Source organism: Colletes latitarsis, chromosome 6 (assembly GCF_051014445.1).
Source record: "Colletes latitarsis isolate SP2378_abdomen chromosome 6, iyColLati1, whole genome shotgun sequence".
Classification (NCBI taxonomy): domain Eukaryota; kingdom Metazoa; phylum Arthropoda; class Insecta; order Hymenoptera; family Colletidae; genus Colletes; species Colletes latitarsis.
Window position 1 is genome coordinate 22,574,759 of NC_135139.1, and position 10,925 is coordinate 22,585,683.

Below are 10,925 nucleotides of genomic sequence, written 5' to 3' on the forward strand. Positions count from 1 at the left end.
AAGGTATTTCAAAATTAAATATTATGTATTACTAATTAGTGATATTAACAAAATTCTATTTATAGTTTTACAAATAAAAATAACAAATAGTCGTATACATCGAATTTCTACAGTATTTTCATGTTTCTTTAAAAGAAATTTAAATATACATATTATTAATCAAATAATTTACTAAATATAGCACTTGTCATTAACACCAATTAATTAAATTTTATTTTTAAAGTGTGATGTAAAAAATATCGTAATTTTATTTAAGTTTATTCAAATTGTTATAATTATCAGATAATAATAATACACATTGTTTTTAATACATTGTTAGTATTTATTAAATAAAATTCCATAAAAACAGATACAAACTGGGTAAATTTATTATTCTTAATCATTTTAAAAAATAGACTTTTAATAGTATTTATCAAAAGTAATTGCTGTTAGTTATTACTGCAAGTTAGAAAGAGGGAAATATTGTATCAATTTTTATGTATACATAAAAAATGCGATGTATCGCCGAAAATATTTTTGTAATTATCTCATATAATTCATATCTTCCGAAATCTAGTACTAATAAGTAGGAGATAATTTCTCATGAAAGAAGAAATTGCAATGTAAAATAAGGTTTACAGAACAAATTCTACTCACATTTTTTCATCCCCTACCACGTTTTGTTAGACACTGTATATGTTACGTATGAAAATTTACATTATACAATAACATTTATTGCAAACGAAGCTATTAACAAAATTTTCATTTGTACATACATTCGGCTTAAACATTGCAAATACTTCTTAATACATAAGAAGTAAAAATTTCATATAGTGTGCATATTTGCAGATGTTCATAGTATGTGCATGTTACAATATAATGCAATGTCAAAATTGATGCAAAGTGAAATGCAATAAATATCAATTCTAGTATTATGTTGTTTTATCTCCTGTAACGTCCCAAATATGCTTTGCAGTTAGGACAATTGTGATGAACATCCATACATTCATCGATACAACAAGGAATTAAACAGCATCCCAGCCAACATCTGTTAAAATACATAAATATAAAACCATTGAACCTTTTAGATCGTCGATTTGAAAAAAACATCTTTCTATTCACCCCATTAATGTAATTACAACACCAGATATATAAGCAATCATGCCAGGTTCTGTTTTTGTTGTAGTATCAATTTCTGCATGACAATGTGGACAAATTGTATGTGTTGATCCTGGTCCAAGTGGAACAATCGTTGTAACAATAACTGGACCATTTGTATCTACAAAGTGATAAATACTCTTTAAGAATTGATTGACTTAACATATTTAACTAAATTAAATTTCATAATAGAAAATATATATTAGTTATAAACATACAAGTTTCTGCAGGTGTAAAAGGGCTAGCAGGTAGAACACCACCCATTGTATTTGAATAACCAGGTGGTGCATATGGAGGTGGTTCATAAGGTGGTGGTGGCCCAGTTTTATTCATAATGTTCCTGTATTATTTATATATAGAGTATCTACAATTAAACATGATTATGTAACTACATAACAATGAATAATAGCAGTAATGTTATTAATTCATGTTCATTAGTACTGATAATTATAAGTTTTAATATAGATTATATTATAAAAGAATATAAACAAAATAATTTTCTAAAGTTTGTAATTAGTCTCTTAATTGTTAATTTGTATACACTACCTAAAAATATGAAAACATTGTAAAATAATTAAATGAACAAGTAAAATAAAAATAATTTCTCTTGTAAAATTATTAAAACTGAATTGAACCATCAAAATTTAATTTTAAATTTAACTTACAGTACGAATTAACACATACAATGATTTATCAAAAGTAATAATAATGGTTGCCTTATGAATGTACGTGAACTGATTGCGAAATTTAATGTCACAATTGACATCTTTGCTTATTTGAATAAAAGTGTAATAACATTTGACGGCTCTTTATTAATGTTTATACCAACGCATATTATAATAAGTTCCGCCTACCTTAATGAAATAATACTAAATTGGTCACTGGGTAATTATTTAGGCGATGTATGAGTAATATCTAAATATGTATTCCATGTCTATACTTTCAATAGTTTGAAGTGTAAACATGAGAAAGATAGCAAATTATTCTTATGCGCGTATATAGATGGCGTAGCATAAGTTTCATATATGACGGTCCTACACGGCCTAGTACGCCTCTACATTCAGTAACCAAAGCTATAGTGGTATAGCAGAATTGTTCCGCATTTACAACTGCAAGGAGTCATCCATAGGGGCAAAAACGCCTCTGATAAGAAAACAAGGGATGTACAAGAGAAAAGAAGACAGTTTTTCAAACTTTTATATCCTACATACATTGTTAAATCAAAGAAAATAAAATGGCCATTTACATACTAATCCACTAAGTGTTCAATTATTCAAAATCGTATTAAAAAAAACCAGATTCCTCAGCTCGACTATATCGTCTTTGTCATTAGTGGTAACCTCTGGTCATACACCATAGAGTACATCAGAGATGCCAGATTAAGCATCGGGTGTACTACTCACACTATGCCAGATCACGCGTACGTGAGCTCGTAGTTTCGAAAAGCGACAAAGGCAAACTGACACATGCTCTCTTTCTCCAAAACTACCCGAAGTAATTTCGAACTGCCTCGTGGGAGTCGAAAGAGCCGCCCATTTGCGTGGAATAGTTCGTTGTCTTCTACGCTAGATGGCGTTTATTTCTCGACCTCAAACCCTCTGGTGCTAAAAAGCCCAAGCTTGTCGAGAAATCCATCTAGCGTGGACGATACGAACTATTCCACGACAAACTTGGGCGTTTTAGCACCAGGGGGTTTGAGGTCGGAAATATACGCCATCTAGCGTTGAAGGTAGCGAAATATTCCACGACAAACGGTGCTCAATCTGGCATCTCCGGAGTACACAAAATTTTCACCAACGTAACAAAATATGCAACCCACTACAAACGACCCTGAGATGCACATGAGGAAATAATGCTCATTCATAGGAATAATAAAAATGCCTGTGCAGTCGAGATTCAAAATTGTATACCATTGACGCGAGAACGGACTTTAGCTGTTTAAGCTACTGGCGCTGCTTTTATTCAACATTTCGACAATAAAAAGAAGTTGCAATTCCGTCAATGAAGGAATGGGGGGATAATGTATATGTAGTGTGTGTGCGTAAATGTCATGCAAGTGCTATGTGTACGATATATAGAACGCACAAAGATATTAATTAAATGTCAATACGTACTAATTTAATAATTCAAAATGGGAAAAGGATTTAATAATTACATGTGTAAAAAGTTTTTTCACCCAGCATCTCGGGACAACTTGAAACGAGTTCGTTCTTTCTTTTGTTGTGAAAAGTAATGTAGGTTATCCATACATGTCTCATGATTAAATTAACGATTGCTTTTTTATTAGGTATGGATGGCCGAACAGCAAGCTGAAGCTTATAAAAAAAAGCAAGAGGAATTACGGGTTCAGTATGAAAAGGAACAAGATCTTCATAATAACAAGTGAGTCAAATGATTTTTTTCACTGATGGAATTCAGGAACAATTTCTTCTAAATTTTATTCTATTTGTTACAGAGCTTTACTCAGTAAAGAAAGCAAGGATAAGCTTAGTGTAAATTTCATGTATGAGCCCCCTCCTGGTGCAAAGAAAGAACGAGAAAAAGAAGATAACGAACCAGAGTATAAGTTTGAATGGCAACGCAAATACAATGCACCCAGAGAAAGTTATTGTAAAGGTGATAGTGAAATTAGAGATCAGCCATTTGGTATTCAAGTACGCAATGTTCGTTGTATTAAATGTCACAAGTGGGGACATATAAATACAGGTATGTATATTAATTATAATAAAATATGATCAGATTAAAGTATAAAACCATAAATTTGTATTTGTCGATAAATGTTGTTTTTAGATAAGGAGTGTCCTCTGTATAGTCAAGCAATGAGTGTAGTAATGGCAAATAATTCACAAACTCCAACTGCTCCAGATGCTTTAACTCTTGTTCAACAAATGAGGGAAGATGGTTTAGCTCTTAAAAAGTGAGTTTAAATTATATTGTTATTCTCTAGAAAAATTTTCACCTATTTTTCTTATTAACAAGTCTGTATTTTCTAAATAATTTTGTTTTATTCACAGATCGGCGCTCAACGCTCAACAACATTTACGGGTTCCTGAACACGAACATCTTATGGTCTCTGATGATGAAGAACAATCGGAAATAACATTTTTAAAAACTCTCTCTAAAAAAGAAAAAAAAAAATTATTAAAGTAAATAATTTGCCTTATATATATTTTCAATTACAGTTACTCATAAAGAATAAATTAAATTTCTTTTGAACATATCGATTACAGGAAATTGCAGCAACTTGAAAAAAAGACCAAAAAAACGAAGAAAAGAAAATCGAAACGCAGAAAAATGAAACGCAAAGAGAGCAGCAGCGATACAGATAGCGATACAGACAGCAGTAGTAGCAGCAGTGTTAGTAATAGCAGTAACAGCAGCAGTAGTAGTAGTAGCAGCAACAGCAGTATCACTAACAGTAATAGTAGTAATAGTACGAACTGTATTAATAATAAAATTAATCATGGTCATGCATCAAAAGAGTCTAAAAAGAAACGACAAAAGAAGGAAAAAAGTTCAAAAATTTCAAACAGTGAAATTACGAACCATCATAAAAAAAAAGAAAAACGTAAATTAAATAGTCGCAAAGAGGGACGTAAATATGAATATAAAAAAGAAGACAAATATAAAAAAAGTTTTCAAAAGGATACGAAAAAAAGTAAACATAGAGATTCAGTCAATTGCAGAAAAAGAAAGGTTATAGAATTTGACGAGGACAGAAATAGTGAAAGGTGCGATAGAAAGAGAACAAAACGATCTTAAGATTAATTATGTTTTTTACACATTTCAGGTATACAATAAATTTAGATTATACGTAACATGTACGTGTGTATGTTCGAGCGCGTGCATGTGTGCTTACGCGTGTTTCTTATTCGTACAGAATCACAGAACACTAAGTAAAATAAGATGTACGAGGCGTGTGTAGCTTTTTTATGTGTATAATGGAAAGTACAATGTAATGCGAATAGCAGTTTTATTCTTATTACTCTGTATAATGTATCTCAAATAAACAACAGAAATTACTGCAAAACGCTAAAAAACTGTGCATTTTTTAATAATATTCACGTCTGATGGGTATTTTATATAAGGAGTCGTTTGAAGAACATTTTCTTAAACAAATATTATTTCAACTGTAAATGGCTAAAATAGATAAGTTCTTAAACGGCTCAACATTTTAACAATATTTCATTATGCGTGTCTAAAATTATCATTATTAAATTTTTGTTTTGATGGGTTACATTAAAAAACAGTAACTCCTTAATAAATACTTAAATAGGACTACTATTGTAATATCACATACATGAAAGTTATGCAGTTTTGTAAGATTGCCAACAATAACCTTAAAATAACTTAAAATAACAGATTAATGTTGGTAAAATTTGAATCGAGTTAAGCGTTAAGCTTTCCTGTATTTTTTTTTACTTGTAGATACCAAGAAGCAAAATATGTTCGCTAAGATCCGGCAAATGAAAAAATCATTTGGGAGATCTCTTACCAGTTGCAACGTCGACGAGAACTCCTCCACCTTTTACTGCTTTGGCTAAAATGAGAGTGCTCAGAGTTTGGCAGCATTAAATGAAAGTAGCGACGATATAGCGAGAGTAAGAGCTGTCCCTGATACTTTTCCTTAAAGTTGACTATTTCGCTTGCTGGACCTTAGATTAGTGCTGTTGCGTTATTTTAAATATGTATCGCGAATCAGCACAGACATATACGTATATATTTGAAAACGTGGCACTCGCTTCTACACATTATAATTTTATTATAGAAAAATGTAATAGAAGTGAAACATTCACTGCATTTCCTGTCTAAAGAAGCAAGAGGGCAATTTCCTATCTCTGAAATGTATACATATAGATGTGTATTATGACGTACGTACGTATGTATCTTACAAAGTATTAATTTCTCACTCTCAACAGTTTACTTTTATAATACAATGAGCTATTAACAAGACTTTTACATACTTATTTTCTAACACACGTGTGTACACGTTTTTTTCTATGTAAAAGTTAATACTATCCAGCTGGTAGCTGTGAACACTTGGGCAGTTTGAATCTGTTGTGTAATTGTCACTTTCACAATGATTACATCTAGAGTAGAATCGGATTGGTTAGTGATTAGGGAATGATAATCCATTAAGTATATTAAGGCGATATGAATGCAGTTCGGCAATGTCGCCTCTTTTCTAAAAACAAAACTATTCCGAAAATTATATACAAGATATTACTGCTCATTAAATCACAATTAAGTATGAGCAAAAATATGTCTGTTTATATTACCCTTCCGATTCTGCTATAATATATATCAATGCAGTTTTTCTTTTTTTTTCTTTTACACTGCTATTCTTTTATGTATCCTATATTATTTTGAAGGAATCAACATGTTATACAAGTGGCAGAACAATAGTTTCGAGTTTGGTTATGTCCGATACTTGAATAATTATCATAATTTTTGTGTAAACTCGATGTCTCTTTTACCATACAAGACATTCGAACGATTTAAGAACGTACGTAAATATTCTTTTTCGAAATCATTTAGTTAACTTAAAAAACGATCAAGGAATTGCACAATCTATAAATTCTTATAGGAAAAACAAAACAAAAATACAGTACATTCTTTCTTCTCTTTTGGAACAAATCTTTAGGTACACTCAAATCAATTTTCGTTGATCTAATTTTGTACACTAACGATAAACTCGTATTTGTTGACGAGTCTGATATTTTTAAAAATTTCATAACTCGGTGCAACGATGGGATAGCGTGTCATCAAAAATATCTTTTTTAGACCTTTCAACAGTACAGCGTCTTTCTTCAAAAGAATGCACTTGTTATCAAAAACCTACGTATATTTACATAACGAAAACATATGTAACTTTCCTTCTTCACATCGTAAACAATCATTAGTCACGCTAGGGCAGTCACAGGCCTGCGTAAAACTTGTACGCCGGTAGCACCACTGCTCTACAAGCGTAACTCTCCTTAGCGTTTAGAATTAATTGTTGCTATGTATATATATAAGCAAATCGCGTTAAATTTGCTAAACGTGACTGTTGTACTACAGAAATATAAGTAAGCCAGAAAATGATGCTGCGAACATTTCTCCAAGTTTAAAGTCGAAGAACAACGTTTTCTCGCATACTTCTGTCTCGATTCGATAGTTGACTTACATCTGTCATTTCGGTATCTTCCATATTATTTGAATCTACTACATGATGCCTAGAAAATAAAAAGAAAACAGTTGTTATAATGGATAATTGATTCAATATCCGCTACATTTATATCTTCTATTACAATAAGTAGGATATTGGACTTGAGAGTACCTGTGGTGATTAAAATGAGGTGTACGTAGATGGGCGTCAGGTGATCTTGGTGACAAGCTGTGAAGACTTCCGCTAAATCCTGTACATAAAAGACCTTTTCGAGGACTTCTAGCATTTACAACTCTTGGTTGTGAATATATTTCCTCTAGAACGCTTGGCGCTACATATGTAAAACCCTGTAAACATTTAATTTTATTTTGTTCTGTTATTTTAAGTAGACAATTTATTTAAACATTAAACATTAGAAGCATCATGTTACCTACTTGAAATATCATATTAGCAGATTCGCTTAAAGTACTTTCAACCGGAGAATCGACTGGTACAGTTGCCGTAAATTGTTCGTCAAATTGCGATGTGTCATCGGCACTTTTCTATAAATTTCAAAATGTCTTTAATATCATAATGTTATATATTAACCAAAACTACTTACTAACGATGGTTTGAAGGGTGGTTCTAGTTTTCGTGAAATCACATCCTGCCAATTAATATGTTTAAAGAAGTTGTGATTCATAATTTGTTCAGCATCTTCAAAACCGGATCCTAATCTTTGCGATACTTGTCTCTGTAAGCGATATGCAAAACGAATTTATTATATAAACATCTTATTTGAACGATATTATATTGTACAAAAGATTTGATTGTGCAAAAAATTTCACGCATAATACCTTTAATAATTTTCGTATTAAGTCTCTTGCGTCTGGTGTTAAATATTGCGGGAGACTTAGTTTTCCCCGTAAAATTTTTTCAATTGTTTTCCTTCTATCATCTCCTGTAAATGGTGGCTGTAAACGAGAAATATGCAGAATTATTCTACCTATTTCGATCTTTTAAAGGAAGTTTAACATCTTGCTGTTTATTCAATTCGCGTACCATTCCAGTAAGCATGTCAAACATTAGCGCACCCAAACTCCACCAGTCAACAGCCTTACCATGTCCGCTTCTCGTTAAAATTTCCGGCGCCCTAAGCACGTTAGTGATAATAAGAATCAGAATATACATTATTTCAGGCAAATTATTTTTATGTGTAGTTTATTTTTGGCTTTAAGACTTAGTTAATTAATAAAATGATTAACGAAGTTGATCTATTATTTCGAAAACAACAATTTATGACTTCATCGAATAAAAGCTCTACTCACATGTATTCTATAGTTCCACAAAATGTATGTGTCACTGTACCTTCTTGTATATGCTCTTTACATAAACCAAAGTCTGTTAATTTAACATGACCTTCACTGTCTAATAAAATATTTTCTGGTTTCAAATCTCTGTAGCAACAATTGATACCATAAGATATATATAAATACATATTTTAAGTATTATTATTAATTTAGAAAATTGTACCTGTATATAATACCCTGATTGTGAAGATGTTGCAACGCAAGTATGATTTCAGATAAATAAAAACTACGAGTAGAAATAAGAGAAACATTAATCTATTTTTTCAATTGATCAACTATGTGTAAAATTTACATGTCAACTGTAGCAAACTAAACATTGCATAATGATCAGTTAATAAAACCAGTTAACTTACCAAGCTGTATCTTCTAAGAAAATGCCTTCTCTATCTAAGTATGTGAAAAGTTCTCCGCCGCAAAGGTATTCCAAAATTAAATACAATTTGCCTCCAGTTTGGAAAGCATACATTAGATTTACAATGAATGGATGCTGTAATAAACAATAAACTGAATAGCTATTATATTATCACATTTGATAAATTATACTTACTTTTACAGCCTCTAAAATATTCCTTTCTGCCTTTGTGTGAGCTGTGTCTTTCTGATTTCGTATAATAGAGGCTTTTCGTAATACCTACAAAAAAAAAAAAAAAAAAAAAAAAATTTGTTTGAATTGTAGAGCTTTTTCTATGTTTACATGCACACGCGCGCGTGTATATACATTTACCTTCATAGCAAAAATACTGCCTTTGTCTTTTCCAGTAACTTTTTTCACTTGAAAAACTTTTCCATATCCACCTTCCCCAAGAATTTTGCACAATTCAAAGTCTTGGGGTCCAGTTTTTTCTTGTCCTGGGTTGACATTTTGTTCTGATAATTGAACTCGTTCTAAATTATCAGATCTGCAATAAATGTCAATATTCCGTTGTCACTTTTTTTTTTCTAGCGTCGGAAAGGGAGGGAGACACTTAAAATACTGTATGGTTTAGTTGTAAGGTCAATGTCGTTGACCTTCAAAATATATATTACTTACTCTAATATAGTATCTGCATTTGTGGCGTGATTGTATTCATCCTAAAAAGAAAGGAAACTAATGAAAGATCCAGTATCGCAGAAGAATTTATCAAATGCTCAGCAAAAAACGAACTTCTCTGCTTTCAAGAATATCATTGTCTGACTCGTCTTGATTTACGGAATCTCCTTCATGCAATTCTATGTCAAATACTCCTGCCATTCTCTTTTCGATGAAATCACATTTAAGAGTTTCTCTCGTTAGTGGTTTTAATTGATCGTAACGCGTTCAAATAATGTAGGTACCTAAACGTATGTGCGTAAACGCGATGGAATGTTACTTCTCTTCATTCGCGTGTCTCACACTTATTTTGTGGCAAATAGATTAAATTATTTACGACCGTCAGTCGCAAATTATAAAAAAAATCATTCGTGATATCGTGAAGAATGCTTATTCTCTTTTAGGAAATAATCAGACTGAAACGTAAGAACTTTATAAAAAAACACACGATTTACGTAGCCTATAACACAGGGCCTCGAACAGTACGAATAGGAACTCCGATCTAGCATGAAATATATTAAAGATGCACAGAAACTTTTACAAGGTTTCGACTCATCTGAAGTTAGATGCGAAGACTCTACGTTTTGCTTTGATTGCAAAACCCCAAATATATACTATATGTATTATGTTGCGACCCCATGGTCGGTGGGTTAGAGAAATAAGGTGGTGGGACGATGCCCGTGGAGCGCTGAACCGCTCTGCTCGGCAAGATGCGCAAAAATCAAACTGCTCGATACGTTTAAAATACTTCAACAAACTTTATTCAGTACTTTTCCTTAGATATTTCTAAATTGCGATTGGAAAGCGTTCCCTAGTGCAGGACGACAGCTCGTATAGACTGAGAGAGCCGGGTGAGCGGGGCCCTGTCTTATATACCCAGGTCCCGATCGTCCTTTGGTTCCTTCCTTTTGCCCCCTTTTGCGGGACATATACATGCAGCCTACCTCTAACAGTCTAAACTACATTGTATACACAAAGTAACTGTAACGGTCTACAAATGTTCGGTTTTCGGCTAGATTTCCTCGCATTGGGTTTCCTACAATAATAATACGTATTACAATACGCGAGTTCGTTTGAATCTCGCTCGCTCGCATCGCGGCCTCGATGGGGATAAAACCAGTTCCAATTAATTCCCGCTGCGGCGCTACGTACATCAAACCCACGTTTACAATTAATTATATATTCTCACTGCAATGCAAATATGTATACTATACACAAATAT

At 32.2% G+C, this 10,925-nt stretch overlaps 3 protein-coding genes across 7 annotated transcripts; 1 reads left to right on the plus strand and 2 right to left on the minus strand.

Annotated features, from left to right (window-relative positions):
- Positions 1–245: 245 nt before the first annotated feature.
- On the minus strand, positions 246–6,453 carry LOC143342378 (LITAF domain-containing protein). Of its 5 annotated transcripts, none has more exons than XM_076766177.1 (4): positions 5,633–6,453; positions 1,356–1,477; positions 1,102–1,258; positions 246–1,027 (listed from the first exon to the last, which is right to left on the minus strand). In XM_076766177.1, exons 1-4 carry the CDS (start codon positions 5,707–5,709, stop codon positions 922–924), a joined length of 462 nt encoding a protein of 153 aa, XP_076622292.1. In that variant the 5' UTR covers positions 5,710–6,453; the 3' UTR covers positions 246–921. The 5 variants fall into 5 exon arrangements, with proteins under 5 accessions (XP_076622292.1, XP_076622296.1, XP_076622293.1 ...); XM_076766181.1 differs by having other exon boundaries at positions 1,356–1,501; XM_076766178.1 differs by lacking the exon at positions 5,633–6,453 and adding an exon at positions 1,992–2,139 and having other exon boundaries at positions 1,356–1,501.
- On the plus strand, positions 2,956–5,184 carry LOC143342377 (corepressor interacting with RBPJ 1). Its single transcript, XM_076766174.1, has 6 exons — positions 2,956–3,340; positions 3,425–3,519; positions 3,593–3,843; positions 3,928–4,054; positions 4,152–4,283; positions 4,368–5,184. The coding sequence occupies exons 1-6, from the start codon at positions 3,269–3,271 to the stop codon at positions 4,897–4,899; spliced, it is 1,209 nt and encodes a 402-aa protein (XP_076622289.1). The 5' UTR covers positions 2,956–3,268; the 3' UTR covers positions 4,900–5,184.
- A 155-nt stretch (positions 6,454–6,608) lies between the features above and the next one.
- On the minus strand, positions 6,609–10,211 carry LOC143342376 (ribosomal protein S6 kinase beta-1). Its single transcript, XM_076766173.1, has 13 exons — positions 9,779–10,211; positions 9,665–9,705; positions 9,359–9,533; positions 9,182–9,265; positions 8,988–9,121; positions 8,798–8,860; positions 8,593–8,721; positions 8,327–8,417; positions 8,122–8,238; positions 7,887–8,018; positions 7,720–7,827; positions 7,457–7,632; positions 6,609–7,352 (listed from the first exon to the last, which is right to left on the minus strand). The coding sequence occupies exons 1-13, from the start codon at positions 9,863–9,865 to the stop codon at positions 7,244–7,246; spliced, it is 1,446 nt and encodes a 481-aa protein (XP_076622288.1). The 5' UTR covers positions 9,866–10,211; the 3' UTR covers positions 6,609–7,243.
- Positions 10,212–10,925: the final 714 nt, after the last annotated feature.